General features: G+C 46.0%; 1 protein-coding gene across 5 annotated transcripts in view; it reads left to right on the forward strand.

Annotated features, from left to right (window-relative positions):
• Nucleotides 1–16,371: 16,371 nt before the first annotated feature.
• The window catches only part of RAB3IL1 (RAB3A interacting protein like 1), a 30,602-nt gene continuing 29,014 nt past the window's right edge, over nt 16,372–17,959 (forward strand). The window contains exon 1 of one of the 5 annotated variants that reach the window (XM_081212525.1): nt 16,372–16,989. In XM_081212525.1, the coding sequence (XP_081068651.1) occupies nt 16,979–16,989 (11 nt within the window). In that variant the 5' untranslated portion in view covers nt 16,372–16,978. The remainder of the gene's footprint in view (nt 16,990–17,959) is intronic. The other 4 variants (XM_081212524.1, XM_081212526.1, XM_081212528.1 and 1 more) reach the window with 4 other exon arrangements.

Raw genomic sequence — 17,959 nt, forward strand, 5'->3', positions numbered from 1 at the left:
CAGGCACCTGAACTTGGGCCCAGTTCACACATTCAAGGCTCATCACTCCATGGGTTGTTTCCTCGCTTGACGGCTCAGTATTTGGTGGCTTGAAATTGAACATGCGGGCTTCTCCACTTAGGAAGCATAGGTGGAGATATGGACACTCTCCCTTGTGGGACTTGATCTGCAATGGCTCTTCTTGTATATGGTTGCCACCATCAACTTAGACCTGCCAACTGACCTGAGGGGCGGGGGGAATTCACACTGGTTTGTTCTTGTGGCTGCTACTCCATGTCCTTGGAGATGGAGGTGGAGTCTTGCTGTCAGATTTATCCCCAAGTGCTTCCTTAGGAGAGGATGGATCTGCGCTGATGGGGAGACGCCTGAATCTTCTCAACTGGCAGTGATGTTGCATGCGGAAGTGAGCCATTCTCATGACTTAACCGCTTAGCCCTTCCCCTAGATCCATGTGTCTCTGGGATCAGACTCCTCCTGGAATCTGGAGGTCACCAACCCACTAGGACCTTCCCCTTGGTTAGACTCCTCCAGTTCCCCAATCTCCTCCTATTCCTTGTCATCTGACTGCCCTCTCCAAGATGTCTCCACAAGACTCATGACAATTTCTTATATTCTAACCCTCAAATCTTGTCCTTGCTTTGCAGCCATTCTCCTTTCTCCCACCAATTCATCCACATAAAATCAGCCTTGCTCAACCTGGTGCCCTCCATATGTTGTCAAACTACAGCTCCCATCATCATTGGCCACACTGGATGGGGCTCCTGTGAGCTGGGGTCCAACAACATCTGGAGGGCAGCAGGCTGGGGAAGACCTGCATAAACTCACTCTTGCTCTGATGATGAGGATAACTATTTCCTAATGGTTTGATTCCATTTCATCTAGTAGGACAGGGGGAGGGAGCAGAAGGCGGGGTTTCTATCTAGTTAAAAGTGCAGCATATAAAAGCTATAATGACCTTGTCAGCAACCTTCATCCCTTCCTCCCAAAACTTGTTGAGCCTGCTGAACTAAGCACCCAAATCTTGGTTTTTCACTGGGGTCAGCTCCCCCTGCTCCTCAGTAGGTTTTTAAATATTGCCAGTGGGACTAACCAAAGAGCTCAGTCATCTGCTTGTGTTGCCCACAAAGTGCCTCTCTTGGTCAGTCACACTTAATTCTTTAAACTATAGTTGGCAGGTGCTTTATCTGAGGGAGGATTCTTGTCCCTGCCTTCAAACATACCCTTCTTTCACATCCAGTCAATGTGGCCAGGAAGGGCCCGTTCCCAACTTCTCCTTCTTGGGTATCACTGCCTCAAACTCTCAGAGGCAGTTTAATTTTTTTGTCTTCACCTCAGGAGCTTAACCTCAGGGAGTCAAAATACTTTTGCCCCATTTCCTTCAGGGGGCAACTGAGTAAACTTTGCAACTGCCTTCTGCTGGGCAATCCAAGTTAGGCAGAAGTTCCTGTCCATCATTTCATCCTCAAACCCTATGTCAACCTCTTGCCACTTGGTGCCATCCAGATATTTTGAGCTGGCTGGGGCTGATGGGAGCAGGACACCAGGTTGACATTTATGGGGTCAGGGAGGGCCCCTTGAGGAGATGGTACACCACAACTGCCTCCTTCAAGGCAGGTGGCACCCCTCCCCTACAACAAGGCACTGGTGATTCCTTGGACCCACCTAGTGATTCCCTCTCAGCTAGACTGAATAAGCCAAGATGGGCAAGAGTTGAGAGGACAAGTCCCTTCAAGCAGTGTGTCCACAACCTCCTGCCATTAATAACTGAAACCAGGACAGCTGGACCTGATGGTGTGCTGAACAGCTCCTCTGGACTTCCTCTGTGCCGTCTAAATTTGTCTGGATAGGTGTGTTAGTCTCTTGCAGCAGAAATAGAAGATTCTTCTAGCACCTTAAAGACTAACACATTTATTACAGCATAAGCTCTCCTAGACCACAGTCCAATGAATGTCCATCTGATGAGTGGACAGTAGTCCATGAAACCTTATGCCATAATAAATCTGTTGAGGCTGGATTCAACTAAGTTGCGCTAGCAGAAGCCAGTCCAAAAAGACATGCCTGTGCAATGGGGTTCCCCCCTCTTGTCCACCTGCGCGCCCCCCACGGCCTCCCCAGATCTGCTTAGGAGGGTCAGAATAAACCCCAGAACAGCATGCATGTCCAGAAATGCTTGTGCTCATGACGATCTTGTGAAATGATGTTGAATTCCGCTCTCCATCTTTAAGGTGCCAAAGTCTCGTTGTCTTTTTCACATTTGAACTAACTAGCAGGTAGGTACAGCTGAATCTTTCAGTTTTGGTTTATCTCAGTTTCTCATCCTTCCACTCTTAAATTCAGTGCTCCACATTTCCACAGCAACCTGCAATTCTTTATTCATTTTTTTTTAACCCTCATGAAAATTCATTAGCATTTTAGTGTGAATTTCTCCTAATAAACACATTTCTGTATGAAGTTTTAACTGACACACACATTTTTGAAAGCGATCCCCCCTCCTGATGTAAAGCATTTTTGCATCTTCTTTCCATGCCTTTTTGAATTTTGGTACATGTTATTTGATTGCATCGCAAAATTCAGAGATGTACGAATTTCAAAAGATAGCTGTGTTTCAGTTCTCATATTAGTTTGAAAAGTGTTTCTTATTAAAATGCAAACAAAATCAAATTTCTTCCCCATCCCTGCCAGCAGGCTATGTTCTAGAAACATGACTTATCACCATCTAGTGGTATCAAGTGGAATCAGCTTCTTTATCACCCCGATAACAGAGTTGCCTCTGGTCTACCACTATTTTGCTGGAGGGATTCAAGCACATGTTGGGAATGTAGGTTTGTTCAATAAAAAAGCATTAAAAGGCATTGTTGACCTAGTGCAACAAATCCATAATAAAAAAAAGGATTTTTATGGTCAGGAAAGTGAAAGGGGAATGCACTGAAAAGTGTGGGATGGACGAATGACTCACAGGAAGACACATAAACACTGCTAATCAGGACAAATGTTCATTGTCATATAACCACCACACAAACAAATGAGAATGAAAACTAAATAAAGACCAGATATAAGCTGACCTCCATGTAAGCTTTGGACAAGCAAATCAGGATGGATGCTCAATGATCTCCATACAGTGGTACCTTGGGTTACAGACGCTTCAGGTTACAGACTCTGCTAACCCGGAAGTAGTAGCTCAGGTTAAGAACTTTACCTCAGGATGAGAACAGAAATCGCGTGGCGGCAGCAGAAGGCCCCATTAGCTAAGGTGGTACCTCAGGTTAAGAACAGTTTCAGGTTAAGAACAGACCTCTGGAACAAATTAAGTTCTTAACCCGAGGTACCACTGTATAGGGAAAAATAAATATGAAATAACTTTCCTTTAAAGTTTTCATTTTTAAAGTGAGGGGATGGAGAGACAATATTTCTAATCTACACAACTGGAAAAGAAGCGAATTCAAGTGTGGAAAGCTGGTCTCAGAAGCATTTTGCTTTGAAGAGGATTTGTAGATAAAAACCTGGGAATTTGTAGATAAAAGATAAATAAAATATAATGGGTATTGATGCAGTACTGATCTATGACAGGGGCTTTTTTGGTCTTCTGGTGTGAGTGCAAATATGAAGAACTGATCCTGTTTACCCATGCTCCAAGCTATAAGCCAAATCTAGCCTCCGGAAGTTTCCACATGTCCAGCATTGGTGGAGTGTAATATTGTTGTTTTTTGTGTGTGTTTGGCGTTCCTGGGCATATAACCCTGAAGCAGTTTTGGAACATTTTGATTTTTAAAATTATTTCTTATTTTCTGTTGTTACGTGAAATGAGGAGTGTGTGACACCATATCTCCACAGTGGGGCAGGGAGGGGGAAAATAAAGCTTTCCTTATGAATAAAATTGACTGGATAAAAAAAGAGGCTTGTAAAAAAGAGAATTGTATGCATATTAATTTGTATAAGGCTGGTCCGCAACTAAAGATTAAAAGAAAACAGAATAAGCAGCATCTCCCCATCCCTTCAATGAGTCTTCTTCATCTCCGTTACATATACATAGCATTTGATCTACTTAGCTGTAGCAGTGCCAAAGTGGCAGAAAAGGGGAATTTCTCCCATTGCTTTATTGAAACTGTTGCCTGAGCTCAGCCCAAGTACCACACACTTCCACATAGGTTGCATGCACGAGATCCGCCACTAGGAGGCTCCAGAGCATGGCCCATGATGGCTGTGACATTTCATTGCCACTCCTCATTGCAGCACTAGCCTTTGAAGAAGCTGGAAGTTTCTTGCGCTGCTCCCTTCCTTTTGCTCCAACACCAGCACTCCACTAGGAAAAAGGCTGTAAACTGTAATCTGGAATTATTCTGGCTCTGTGTGAACTCAGACTCACACCTCAGCCTGCATTCCCAAGGTGCCAGAGTAAAACTACAGCTACTACATTACAGCTTGCAAACTCTCGGTCCTCCTTTCCCACATGAGACATTTCTGGAGTTAGAGCAAGAAGGAAAGAGGGAAGCAATATCCACACCTCTGTTCCTTGCCTTCCCACTCTACTGAGTTTTCAATTGCACAGCTTCTGAATTATCAACTAGTGGCCACCCTCTGGACATAGGAAGCAGGCAGGGGGCAATATGCTGAGAGCAGGCTAGGCTAGGTGGGGCAGTGCCCCATTTGTTCCCATGGGTCAGCCTCCATAGAATATCTTCCTATGCCTAATGCAGTATCTGAAAATCTGACTACCATACGTGGTATCCATAGGGGAAGTGTGCTTTGTGGATGCAGTTCCTGTGATGTGCAAATAGCATATTGCCATGCGAGGAAAAAGTGTGATATATACCACACACTTATTATGATTTCTTTTCTCACCGTTCCAAAGCTTTTTGGCATAAGTGGCATGGCTCCATACAGACCAGTTTTGCCTTTATGTCCCTGAAAGACTGACAGCATTTTGCAGGAGGGATTCAAACATATACTGGGAAATTTAGGTTTTGCACAATTAAATTTAGGTTTGCACAATTAAAGTGGTTCAAAGCATTCTGTTGCCCTAGAACAACAAATCCACTTTTAAAAAGAAACACACCTTTTCATAGTTAGGAAATTGATGGGGAAATGAATTGAATTGGGGAATGAACAATTGATGAATGCAAAGCTGTATAAACATGCAGTCCAGAGGCATGCAGGATGAATACTCATTGTGGGATAATCTTCCTGCAAACAAAGCAGAACAAATGTTCAGTCAAGACTGGATATAATCTAACCTCTGTATAAGCTTAGTGCAAACAAATCAGGGCGAATGCTCAATAAATAGGTTCATCTGGAAGAGCCCACAATTGGGCTTTAACCAATGCTTTGGAAGACTGTTTTCTACTTCAGGCTCTCCTCTTGTTCCCACTGGGATGGTTTCTTCTTCCATCTCTGCTTTCTGCACGACCGGACGGGGCCATGTCCCATCTGTTTTCACCTCTCTCCACTCCTTGGTTCTAGCATGTCTCTTTCCCCTGCTGCAGTTGTTTTGTAGCAAAAAGTGAATTCTTTAATGCTGACTGGGACATAATGTTGTCTTCCTTCCCTTGAACTGGAGATCTTTGAAACCGGAGATCTTAGATTCAGCGGATCCCAGGGGGATCTTCTGTGCAAACATTCCATCCAGTTGTGCAAACATTCCACACAGCTGGATGAGGGGGACATGTGGGCGGCTGGAGCCTGTGTTTCCAAAGCCCTTCTTTTTCTTTTCTTAATTTTTAGGCAATCACACCAACAATCAAAACAACAACAACAACTTCCAGGATACATGTCGCATCATTTTTTCATTCCTTTGCACCTGACTTTCCTGCAAACCTCAGTTTGGAAGCAAGGCAGGAAAAAAATGCTGCACGTTCTGGAGGCCACACTCTCTCACTGGCTTCAGATCAGCAGTATGTCTCCTGGCACAGGCAGCTGCTTTCTGTCCTGCTAGAATGAAAAGCAAGGATCTCAGATGATTGTCTCCTGCAGCAAGTCATAGATCTTGACTCGCCGTCTGTCCCCTCAGAGGGTGGGGTGCTGGAAACCTCACACTGTACAATGGAGGAATTAGAGTAAGCACATTTTTATAAACACAGGCTGCAGACTTTGGCTTGGGGTGTTTAAAAGAGCTGAAATATGGAAAGCGAGAAGCAACAACGAAGGAGGCGCCAAGGCTCTGTTTTACATCAGCCATTTCTCTGCTTTGCTAGGGTACGTGTGTGCTTGCACAGGCACTCAAGGTCAGAATTCCATATTATGAGGCTGGGCATAGGTTCTGTATTGGGAGGGGGGCCAAAAATGGTGGATGGGAGGGCTATTTAACCCTTTCCCTGTCTGATAATTCCCTCCTGCAAATGGCACCAGACCTTTTTTCTGCCTTTTCTCCTCCCCAAATGAAAGCAGCCTCACATGTCCCTGCCACCAAATACCCATCAGCCTTGCATTTCTGTTGCCTCAAGTTTGGGAACATGTGGCAAAGTGCAATTCCACTCTAAGATAAAGAAGACTTTACCATATGTGTGGGCTTGTGTCCAAGAGTGTCTCTCAGCTTCCAACAGCAGGATGGGGGTGGGGGACATTTTTCAGGAATTCCCCCTTCCCCTGGAGCTGCCTGCCCTCCCCCCATCAATGCTCTAAACTAGGATTCTCCAGACCTCTAGACTAGATTTAGGGGGCGTGGAGGGCTGCAAGGAGGAAGGAATAGCCACACATTGCTTCCCTTCCCTGTTCCACTGACAATAGTCTTACCATCAACTGATGGGCACTGTTGAAGTCAACCCCTGGTGTATTCCACAGTACAAGAGGGTAGATGGCATATCTCTGATGCCGCAGGTAGTACAAAGCCGCTATGACTAAGAGCCATTGATAACATCCTCTGCAAATTGATCCAATCCCTAGGTGAACTCATCCAAGTTGATGCCCATCACTACATCTTGTGATCACTACATCACTATAGGAAGCTGCTTGATATTACGTCAGACCATTGGGCCATAAAGCTCAGTATTGTCTACACTGGCTAATAGTTACTCTCCAGGGTTTCAGACAAGGGAGATGCTGGGGATTGTACCTGGGACCTCCTGCATGCAACGCAGATGCTCTCCCAATGAGCTACAGCTATGATTGTGCGTGCACACCCACACCCACACCCACACACCCACACACCCACACACACAGTTCACCCACACTGCTTTGCTCCCCTGCTTTCCCCCAGGAAAACCCCCCGTTTAGTGCTGAATCAGAACAAACAGCAACTGGGTTTTCTGTGGATTGCTGTTTGATTGCTGTTAGTGCCAAAGAGTGGGTTTTCTGGGGAAAGCAGCAGGGCGAAGGCGAAACTGCTTGGACCCATGCTTTCTAAGCACGGGACAAGCAGAAATGTAGCCCAGCCCTTAGGCTCATTCTCTTTCACTGGCTGTTGAAGACTTTTTGATTCTAGCAGACTTTTGTTCTGTGAGGCAGATAGTGTTTGCAGGTGGTTTTAAATGTTATGGTAGCAAATCCCATAATTTATGCACTGTGGGGAGGACTTCATTTTCTTGGTTTAAGAACAGCTTAGTTTATGAACAACTTGGATTAAGAACGCTGCAAACCTGGAAGTAGGTGTTTTGGTTTGTGAACTTTGCCTTGGAAGCAGAACATGTTCCTCTTCCTGTGGAGTGTGTTCCATTTGTAAAATGAGTCCCCAGCTGCTATGGGAAAGCACACCTTGGTTTAAGAACTCTTTGGTTTAAGAACAGACTTCTGGAATGGATTAAGTTCATAAACCAAGGTACCACTGCATAACTCTATTGAATGCCCCAGGTTCTAGCATGAGGAAGGGAAAAAGAGATGTCACTGCCCACCTTCTCTGCACCAGACCTAATTTGATACACTTCTGTCATGGCCCTCCTTATGCATCTTGAATGCTGATTCTCTCCCACAGATTCCCCATCAGGATGTTTTCATTTCTACACTTCCATAGTTTCCATCCTCAATGATGAATTTGTGAGACCCCAGTTGTCACCAGCATTTCTGTGAAAGCAGAACAACCTGAGCATCTGCAGTGCTTTCACTCTCACTTTGCTAATTTTTAATTTTCTGCACTTCTGAACTTGTGGATCTTCTACTCTGATGGCTTAAGATTCAGGAGTTAATTATTACATGGACTAATAAGTTACCAGAGCGCCCTCTGTGCTGATGATTCATTTCCTTTCTTTTAGCTGGTCCTTGAAGGTAGCAAAGATTGGAGTTCTGTGTTCTTCTGAGCCAGCAAGGGAGACATGTGGGGAAGCAAGGTCACACGCGTGCCCCTAATAAGAACTCTGTATTTTGATCTTCATCGTGACGTTCCCCTAGCCCTGTTAAACCTGGAGGTTCCACCTCATTCATTGCTGCTAGCTTTGTTCTCCAATCTCGAAACAGGGCAGTGTTCTGAGCCAGAACCAACTAGAGGCATGGTGTGTGTATGGAGACAAGAATTAAGGAAAGCAAAAGGCAACACAGAGAAGGGAGGGGTGGGCAGGATTATAGCTAGAACTTTGAAGGAGGCAAAATGGTATGAGAGGGAAATAAAGTGCTCTTCCCAAGTGTCTTTGTGTGTGAATCTTGGCAGGGGCACTGGTGGAGAGACCATGCCTTTCTTTATTCATCCGTTCATGTTTATTTAAAATATTTATTACCTGCTCTTTATTGCAGTAGCAATCCCAGAGTGGCTTGCATAAAGAATTTAAAATACAAGCCGTACAAGAGAACATCATAAATAAATTTACCTCATCACTTTCAGCAACCAGAAGACTAAGATAGGAGGGACAGTCGGGCACGGGTATACATCAAACAGCTGTGGTCCTGGAAGTTTGACTCTGGATGCACTGGCATAATGCCTTTGCCAAGCTGGTTCCCATCACACATTTTGGACTATGACTCCCATCAGCCCCAGCCAAAATGGCCGAGCTGGCTGAGGCTGATGGGAGGGCACTAGCTGGGCAAAAGATAGATTAGCCTATCTTCATCATCAGCTCATGAAAGTCCTAGCAGTCTATCTGCTAGGGAAGTTTTTAATGTTTGAAGTTTTATTCTGTTTTTAATGTTCTGTTGAAAGCCGCCCACAGTGGCTGGGAAAACCCAGCCAGATGGGCGGGGTAAAAATCATCATCATCATCATCATCATCATCATCATTATCTTCACACTTTACAATTTTTCATTGCCTTACAAACCTTGCCGCCATTTTTGCCGTGGGAGTAATCAAGTGATAAGCTTATCATATCCTAGCTTGCCTTTCATCAGTGGCTATTGTGTTTAACAAATACGGAGCCTCTATCTGCCATAGTTGCTGTTTGACAGGCAGTTTCGCATAACTAAGCCGCCAGAGATAATCTGGTTGCTGACAAGTTGTTATTGCTTCCCAGCCATTATTTTAAATATTAGCTTCAACAGTGTCCATCAATGGATGCTTACATGCAAAGGCAGCAATATCTGCAAACCACAAAACAATGGGGTGCCAAACTCACATGATGTGTAAGAAACATGGAAACTCTCCTTGCCTGTTTCCACTGGCAGATTTCTGGGCACCAACTAAGTTCCTGAATTGCTCCAGATTCATGCAGATGCTAGCTTAGAATTGAGGTGATGACCTTTAGGGGTAGTCAACCAAAGACAAAGTATGCAGCATTTTTTAAACCCCATAATAAAACAGGCAAGGAGAGAGAGAATCTCAGTAGGGCAGTGATGGGATGGTGACTTGTGCATAGCTGTTAACTGCTTGTCAAAACACTCTAGCAGAGTTGGATAATCTGTGTCCGGGGGGGCTGTATCAACCCCCTGGAGGTTGTTTTTTTGTGGTTCACCAAAACCCCCTAAAATCTGTCATTTTAACTTTAAAAAGGTGTTTTAGTTTAGTGGCTGGGAGCAAGAGTGGAGAACAGCATACGGATAGTGAGCTGGGTTAGACCTCCCCCCCCCCCAGCTGCAGTGAAGACCAATATAATACAGTGGTACCTTGGGTTACATACGCTTCAGGTTACAGACTCCACTAACCCAGAAATAGTGCTTCATGTTAAGAACTTTGCTTCAGGATGAGAACAGAAATCATGCTCCGGCAGTGCGGCGGCAGCAGGAGGCCCCATTAGTTAAAGTGGTGCTTCAGGTTAAGAACAGTTTCAGGTTAAGAACGGACCTCCGGAACAAATTAAGTACTTAACCCGAGGTACCACTGTACAAACATCTTTCAAGTAGCTCAGAGACCTCCGCAAGAAGCCTCTCATACAGACACATGCAGGGCTACACTCAGATAGCTTGAGCATGTGACCCTTATCATATGCCTACAGGCCATGAGGGCACACTTCAGGCCCCTCTGCCACATGAGGATAAACTTCCCAGTGGTAAGAGCTCTCTGATGGTGGAAGAACAGACTCTCTCAGAAGGAGGTGGCTTCTCCTTCAGCTGGAATTACTTAAGTGCAGGCTAGATGGCCATCTGCCCAGGGGTGGAACATAAAAAAACATAGGAAGCTGCCTTGCACCAAGTCAGACCACTGATCCATTTGCCTCAGTATTGTCTGCACTGACTGGCTCTCCAGGATTTCAGATGGGGCCATCTCCTTCCAGCCCTACCTTGAGATGTCTGGGGTAGAACACGAAACCTTCTATATGCCAAAGAGATGCTCTGCTACTGAGCTGCAGCCCTTCCTAGGATGCTGCCTTGGCCTGGATTTCCTTCCCGCTCTATGACCTGTTAGCCACCCCTGATCTATATAAAAAAATGGAAAAGCCACCCTGAGCATCAGGGCCACATACGCAATTTGGCTTCACCTACCAATTTCTTGACCTAGTGCTTGCAGGCTTTCCAGCTTTCTTTAAAGCTCATGTGTCACAAAGGCTTCAAATCACAACCATCTAACCTTCCATCTAACCTCCATTTGAAACCCCTCTCCCCCCGCCCGCCCCTCGGCTGCTGTCCATGTTTATTTCCTGTGCGGTATTATTTCTCTAAACTCCAGTCTTTCCTGCTGAGCCAATTAAAGCTGTCTCAGCACTCGTCTGAGGGGATCCTGCATTCCAGACCGTTATGTATTTCAGAAGGGAAGGAGCCACAGTCAGGATCTGGTGCCAATTTAAATCCCCAGCCATATGTTATTGCAATCGATTGGCTCCTCCAGCTGCACAGCTGAAACTGCTCTGGAGTTTGTTTTGGCAAAATGGCCTGCACAGTGAAGGGACTTTTCCTTTTTCTCCTGATACATTCAGCTGAGAAGTATTTTCTTCCATTAGTGTTTGATGAAGTGGACTCTAGTACATTAATGCTATATATCTGAATCTTAAGTTGCTGTTTGATTCATGTTTAAATTATATAGGTGATGCCTTAGTTTCTATGCTGACATTTTAACATTGTTTGGACCGCCTTGCATTTCACATCTTTCATTATGTTGTTGTTCTCTAAACTGCCTTGTTAGGACCATGACTTAAAAGGTAGTGAAGAAATACGTAAGTAAATAAATAAAATGCTTGTAATAGATGTGCTGGAAGATGCTTTGTGGTTTTTGCTAGAGCAGACTCACCCAGCCATCCCTCTGGAAGTTCTTTCATTAGCACATTCCTTCTCCCTCAGCTATCATTTCCTTGCTTTCGTTTTGAAGCCAATTTGTGTGTGTGTGGGGGGGTGTTGCTATTCCTAAGGTTTCAGTTTAAATAATGTTGTTGTTGTTGTTGTTGATAAAGTGATTTGTAGACTATTAGGTGCTGGCTCAGGATGCATAGCACATACTAAAATGAGGCTGCATTTTAAGCTGTATTTTAAGCAGTATTTTAATTAACTCTTTGTTTGTTTGTTTGTTTGTTTGTTTGTTTGTTGTTTTTCTATTACGTTTTATTGTAATTCATATTTGGTGATAGCCGCCCTTAGCCCAGTCCTGGCCAGGGAGGGCGAGGTATAAATAAAAATTTATTACTATTATTATTATTATTATTTTGCTTCCATGAACTGGGTCTGTAACACAACCAGCTAGTGGTTAGATTGCTCTGTCTGTCTGTTTGTCTGTCTCTGAATTCTTTCCATCCTGCATTAGCAACATTCTTTTCTTTTTAACCTGAGGACATATGCATTGTCTTTGATAGCCAGACTCACCCTGCTGTCACCATTTTAAAGCATTAATATATGCATGCATACAAATAAAGTAAAATGAACTCTTGTCAGGTGTTTTCCACTTTTGTCAGTTTGTACTGGGTTAAACCACAGAGCCTAGGGCTTGCCGATCAGAAGGTCAGTGGTTCAAATCCCCGCGACGGGGTGAGGTCCCGTTGCTCGGTCCCTGCTCCTGCCAACCTAGCAATTCAAAAGCACGAAGTGCAAGTAGATAAATAGGTACTACTCCGGTGGGAAGGTAAACGGCGTTTCCGTGCTCTGCTCTGGTTCACCAGAAGCGGCTTAGTCATGCTGACCACATGAGCCGGAAGCTGTACGCTGGCTCCCTTGGCCAGTAAAGCGAGGTGAGTGCCGCAACCCCAGAGTCGTCCATGACTGGACCTAATGGTCAGGGGTCCCTTTACCTTTTACTGGGTCACTAGCAAGACTGTAGTCTGTACTTTTCCATTTTCAAACATGGCTCCTGGGGGCCGTTTCACATAAAGCTGACAGTTCATTATATGGAGTGGAGCAAAACTATGTACTTGTGATTGCCACTCTGCACAGCAAGTAGGGATGCTACCAAATTTTGTACATACTGGAATTAATTAGCAGATTCCCCATCTTGGACAGATTCCTCAACAAATTGGCTATGGAATCTGGTGGTGGTTCCAGAAAATCCCCTGGAAGGGGAAGAAGCACGCATGCTTTTGGGCTTTCTTTGTATAAGAGACTTTGTGCATATGGAAAGATCTCTTGTGATGATTCAGGTCAAGGATACCAGCCAGTCCTAAGCTAAGCATGAGGCTTCCTTACATTAGAAAAAAGGCCAGCAGCTGTTCTGAGCTGTACTTTTGTTCTGGAATCTGAAATGATTATTTGTCAGACTCTGGATGGAAAAATTCCCATTGTCCTAGTGAACTAACTTGAGTGGAACAGAACAGTTCCACTCACATTTAGTTGAACTGATTTGCGGGCATATGGGCACACTTATACAATGTCCAAATTTCCATAACTCTTTCACCTCAACATGGGTAATGGAAAATGGGCTTATATTTGTGTAAATGCCGGATTTGCATGTCAGTTCCTACATAAAGCAGTAATTTCATGTGTGGATCTCACTGAACGTATTGGAATTGCTAGATTTGCCAACCTGTGAACTGGCTGCAAGACACTCTACATTTGTTCCTTTCCCCCAAGCTAGTTAAACAATGCATTTTTACTTGGCTCAAGTTGCCATTGCACAACATCGAACAACCTCACACGCGCACAGTGGAAAGACCTTATCTGGAGGATGATGTTCAGTTCCAGGAATTACAATTTAAGAAGGATGTTGACAAACTGGAAAGGATTCTGGGCAGAGTTACGAGGATAATAAAAGGACTTAGAGACAAACCATAGGAGCAAACATTACACAAACTTGGTATGTTTTGCCTGCCGAAAAGGACTTTGGGGAGAAACCAGTTTATAGCTTTCAAAATGTTTATAAGGGTGTCCGAAAGATGGAGAAACAGTTGTTTGTCATGCCCGCTTATCATTAGTGACTAATGGTAGGGATAGGAAGCAGGGCCCCTAATCTGGAGAACACCCATACAATCAGCAAGAGATTTTTTTACCCCCATGTAGCACTGCGAATGGCTTTGTAAATTCCTCTTGTGGAATTTGTTTGGGAAATAAAGGGAAACACACCACTCACATACTGTACATCCATGTAATAGGCATAAAAGGGCTTGCGGAATTATGGTCATCATTTTTATCCAAGGGGCTATGGACTGCAATCCTATGCATACTTGTTGGGCCAAGGAGTAAGATTAGGTAGCTGGAACTTCTGGGCTTTATAATAATGAGTTCACATGCATGAGACAAGAAGCAAGAAACATAGAAATCTGCCACTTTCTTCAGACCTGTTAACAGCTTTGGACATTTTATTTTTGTCCTAAAATGTGAGACAGTTAGTGGAGGTTGGGGCAGGAAAATTGGAGCCCCCATGCTGCTAAAAGCTGCTGTCTAAAATTACCGTTCAAGATGGGACTGGATGGCCCAATAAGTCTGGTCTTACTTAGAAAGTTAAATGAACTTGCATTTGAGTGTAGCAGGTGTTGCTGACCCTCTGAAGTACTATATAGTTTTGATGCATTAGAATGAAATGGGATTTTGATATTAATATATGAACATGAAAGCTTCAGAACCCTCCTGGATCAGACCAAATGTGTATCTAGTCCAGAATCCTGATGGTTCATTTTATTGTTTAATTTTTACCAGGTCGTCTTTTCCACTTTTGCCATGGATGGGCTACTGCTGTTTCACCTGATATTTATGCAACAGCAATTGGAACCTTGTTTTTGAAGAGCATGGAATTAAGGGGGCAGCATGTCTTTTTTTTTTATTAATAACTCTGAATTTGTCGAGTGGGAGTGACATGCTGCAGGAAGAAGGTATGACAATCAGCTGTGAGTTAAATGCAAGAGGGAGAAACACAGCCCCTTGCATAAAAAACCTGACATTTTCATTTGCTTCTGGCTTTCCATGAAAGTACATCTAGGCAAGGCATCAGCATTGCCCAGCCTCAAGGACATCTTGATATGCCAAAGACAGTCTGTTGCTTACATAGCCATATCTGTCTCTTCTTCCCTCCCTACTTGCTTCTCTTTATTACCACAATATTCAAGGGCAACAGAGGGAACACTTAAAAAAATTATTATAAACCATCAGTGTGTGTGGTGTTTATATAGGGGGAACAAATGTCATTTTTGCTATTAAGGAGGCCAGGAAAATAATGTGCCTTTGCATTAAAGTCCTGTGGAAATGCATGAAATATACATGGTTCTCATCCAACGCATTATTACAGCCACTCTTTTCCTGAATTCTAGTATGTTTCAGCAGCGAAAGAAAGGCTATGCCACCTTAAAAGACTTTTCAAATGTACCTTCAGCAAGAGCTTTTATAGGTAACTTCCTCTTTAAATACTGGTGAAGGATAATTCCAGGGAAACAGACCCTTCCCTCTATTAGGTCTGGTGAAGAAGGGGAAGAAGTTGCTCCATAACATCAATTTCTTGTCACATTTCAGTAGGGCTTTAATTTAAAGGTGTATTATTTCTCTAACAGCAACATATCTCGCCTACGTAAACCTGAAAATCCATGCATAACGATGGTGGATCACAATTACAGTGTGTTCCTTTGAGTTCTTCCCCTCACCTGAGACCATGAACATTTTGAACCAGGTATAGCAAGCCTGTCATGCTTTGCTGACACGCTGTTGAACTGCCTCCCCGCTGAAGCAGGGGCTGCAAGACTGCCTGTCACATTGCACATTTCCTTGAAAGCTGTTCCCAATGAACTCAAGCTGACTTCCAAGTCAAAATGTGAGGGATGGGCCCCTGACCTTCAGAGTCTTGAAATCCAATTACATAGATGTATTTGTTAAGATTGCTTTAATGCACACTTGAGCAATTGCTCTCCATGTCAGGGGGAGCTTTCTTCCGAGTAAACAGGCACAGCAGAATATTGGTAAGCCACGCTGCCCTTAAAGGCTCAGGGTTTGGCAACATTTAAAAGCAATTTGTCATCATATAAAAACTGCTCAAATTATGTCAGTGGAGAGAGACTGGCCCCTTTCCTTTGGTGATCTCCCTCCCACTGTTTTTATAAGGCGGCCGTGAGAGGGCAGTTTGCCTAAAATTGGGGAGAGGAGGGGTGTGTGTAGGTCCATGAATTATTTCTACCTATAATTCCAGCCATGGGCCTAGCCAGGATTTTTGTTAGTGGGGCAGGCTTTTGTTGGGGGGGGGGGAGAACCTCATATTTGTATTGATTTTGATTGATTTCGGGTGGGCAGCTGCAGCCCCTTGGCTATGCCAATGTTTCCAGCCAGGGGTGCCAACTTGAATAAAATATTGGGGAAGGGGCAGGTAAGCCCCACCCTGAATAAGTGATCAGAAGACGTGGCACATGCATGCCATTTGAATGGCAATGCCCATCAACTCCGGCACCAGGCTAGTAAGTAGGAGCTGCCTTATAGGGAGTCACCACTGGTTCTTCTAGGGTCTTCACTGACTGGCAGATCTGCAGGCAGGGGTCCCTCCCAGCCCCACCAGGGCGTCCCTGAGACTGGACCCCGGACCTTCGTTACGCAAAGCAGGCACTCTACCACTGAGCCACACAGCCTCTCCCAAGTGTCCGGGCATAAGGACTTCGGTTGCGCCCGGTATCTCCATCTCAACAGCAATCTTCTACAGCCGCGCGGCGAGCGTTATGCGATCCACGTCTCCTCCCTCCGTCACTCCGGTCCTGCATCGAGGGCGAGACGCTTGAAGAGCGGAGGCGGCGGGGGGCGCATCTTGGCGAGAATGCCTGAATCCGGGAAGAAAGCCCAAGCTGGCAGCTGGCAGGGCTGGTGTGGAAAGAAGGAATTGGGGGTTGTGCAGAGAGTCACGCCGGCCCCGTCACTCGAATGAAACGCAGAGGAGGCCCACGCGAAGGGAGGGGCAGCCCGCGCTCGGGCGCCGCGCGGAACCCGAGTGAATGGACGGGGGGGGGTGTTGTGGGGGGCGGTCACGTGACTCGCTGGCGAGCTGGATGTGCACGTGCATCTTGGCGCTGTGGAAGTGGGAGGGGGCGAGGAGGAGAGCCTCCCGATAGGTCACGTGACCCCTCCCGCCGGCTGACTCCCCCCCGCCGCCCGCCCCGCGCTGCAGAGACGCGCCGGCGAGCCGCTGCCTGGAAGGGCTTCTCCGCCACTGCAGCAGCGGAGCTGGCAGGGAAGGAGCGCAGGCAGAGGCGGATCGATCGCCGTCTCCCCGAGACTTCCATGGCTGCGCCCGCCTCCCCTGCCTCCTCCTCCTCCTCCTCGTGAGCCTCTTTCTCTCTCTCCGGGCCACGTCCTTGGAAGTGCAGCGGAGGCAGCATGTGGAGAGGGTAGGTCGGGAGCCCTCCTGCGGGGACCCGTTTCCAGCCGGGATGCGGAGGCAGGGAGAGGCGGCCCTGGCACTTTCCCTGGCCTTTTGTCCTCTCTCTGTTTCAGCTGCACCTCGGGGAGGGAATGCGCCGCTTGCTTTTGCAGCCCGGTCTTGCTTCTCCTGGGAAGGGAAGGAGCGGCGGGAGGCAGCGGGGGAAAGTGGCGGGATCCGGGAGGGAGAGAGAGAGACGGGGTCCCGAGCGCTGGGGGAAGACGCGTCTGTCTGGGCGGGCGGCGAGGCGACTCCCTGGACCTTCCGGGTCCCGTCGAGGCTCTGCGCGGCCTCCCTCCCGCTCGCCTTCCCCCGTTGCCGGTCGCAAACTTTCTCCCGGACGCTCGGGATGCTGCTGCCCGAAACGAGGCAATGCCGTTGGGTGAGGGTTGCCGCCTAGTTCCCGCAACGTCGGAGAGCGTTAATGACCCTGTCTCCAGAAGTTTTAGCGTCCAAACTCCGTTTTTAAAACCCAGCCTCCTTCAGCTTCCCGCCAACCTTGCAAGGTAGGCTACTGTCACCCCCATTTTACAGACAGAGGCTCCCGTTTACTTTGCATGCAATGCGGTCCCACAGCTAGTTTGGGAAGTGGTTTAGGCAGGACACAAGCCGCAAATCATTTCGGTTCCTAATACTACATGCCCCACCCCATAAAAAAAACAAAACAATCCAGCTTCAAACCGAACTGAGAAAAACAAACGACCTGGCCGCATTTTAAAGCAGGTAGTGTGTACACAGCCAAGGGCGAAAGGACTGTCCCAGGTGGAACCTCGACTGACCTGTACTTGGAATAACTTCATGTTTTGCCTCTAAGGGCAGATATACAGGGCAGAGGATGGGTTTAAGATGCAGGGCAGCGCAGTTAGCTTGTGCGTTAGGAAGATGTTTCTTATGAGCCTCCAGCTAGATGAAATTCCTAGTTAGATGTGCTACCTATT

The sequence above is a fragment of the Podarcis bocagei genome (genome assembly GCF_964188305.1).
Source record: "Podarcis bocagei genome assembly, chromosome: 1".
NCBI lineage: Eukaryota > Metazoa > Chordata > Lepidosauria > Squamata > Lacertidae > Podarcis > Podarcis bocagei.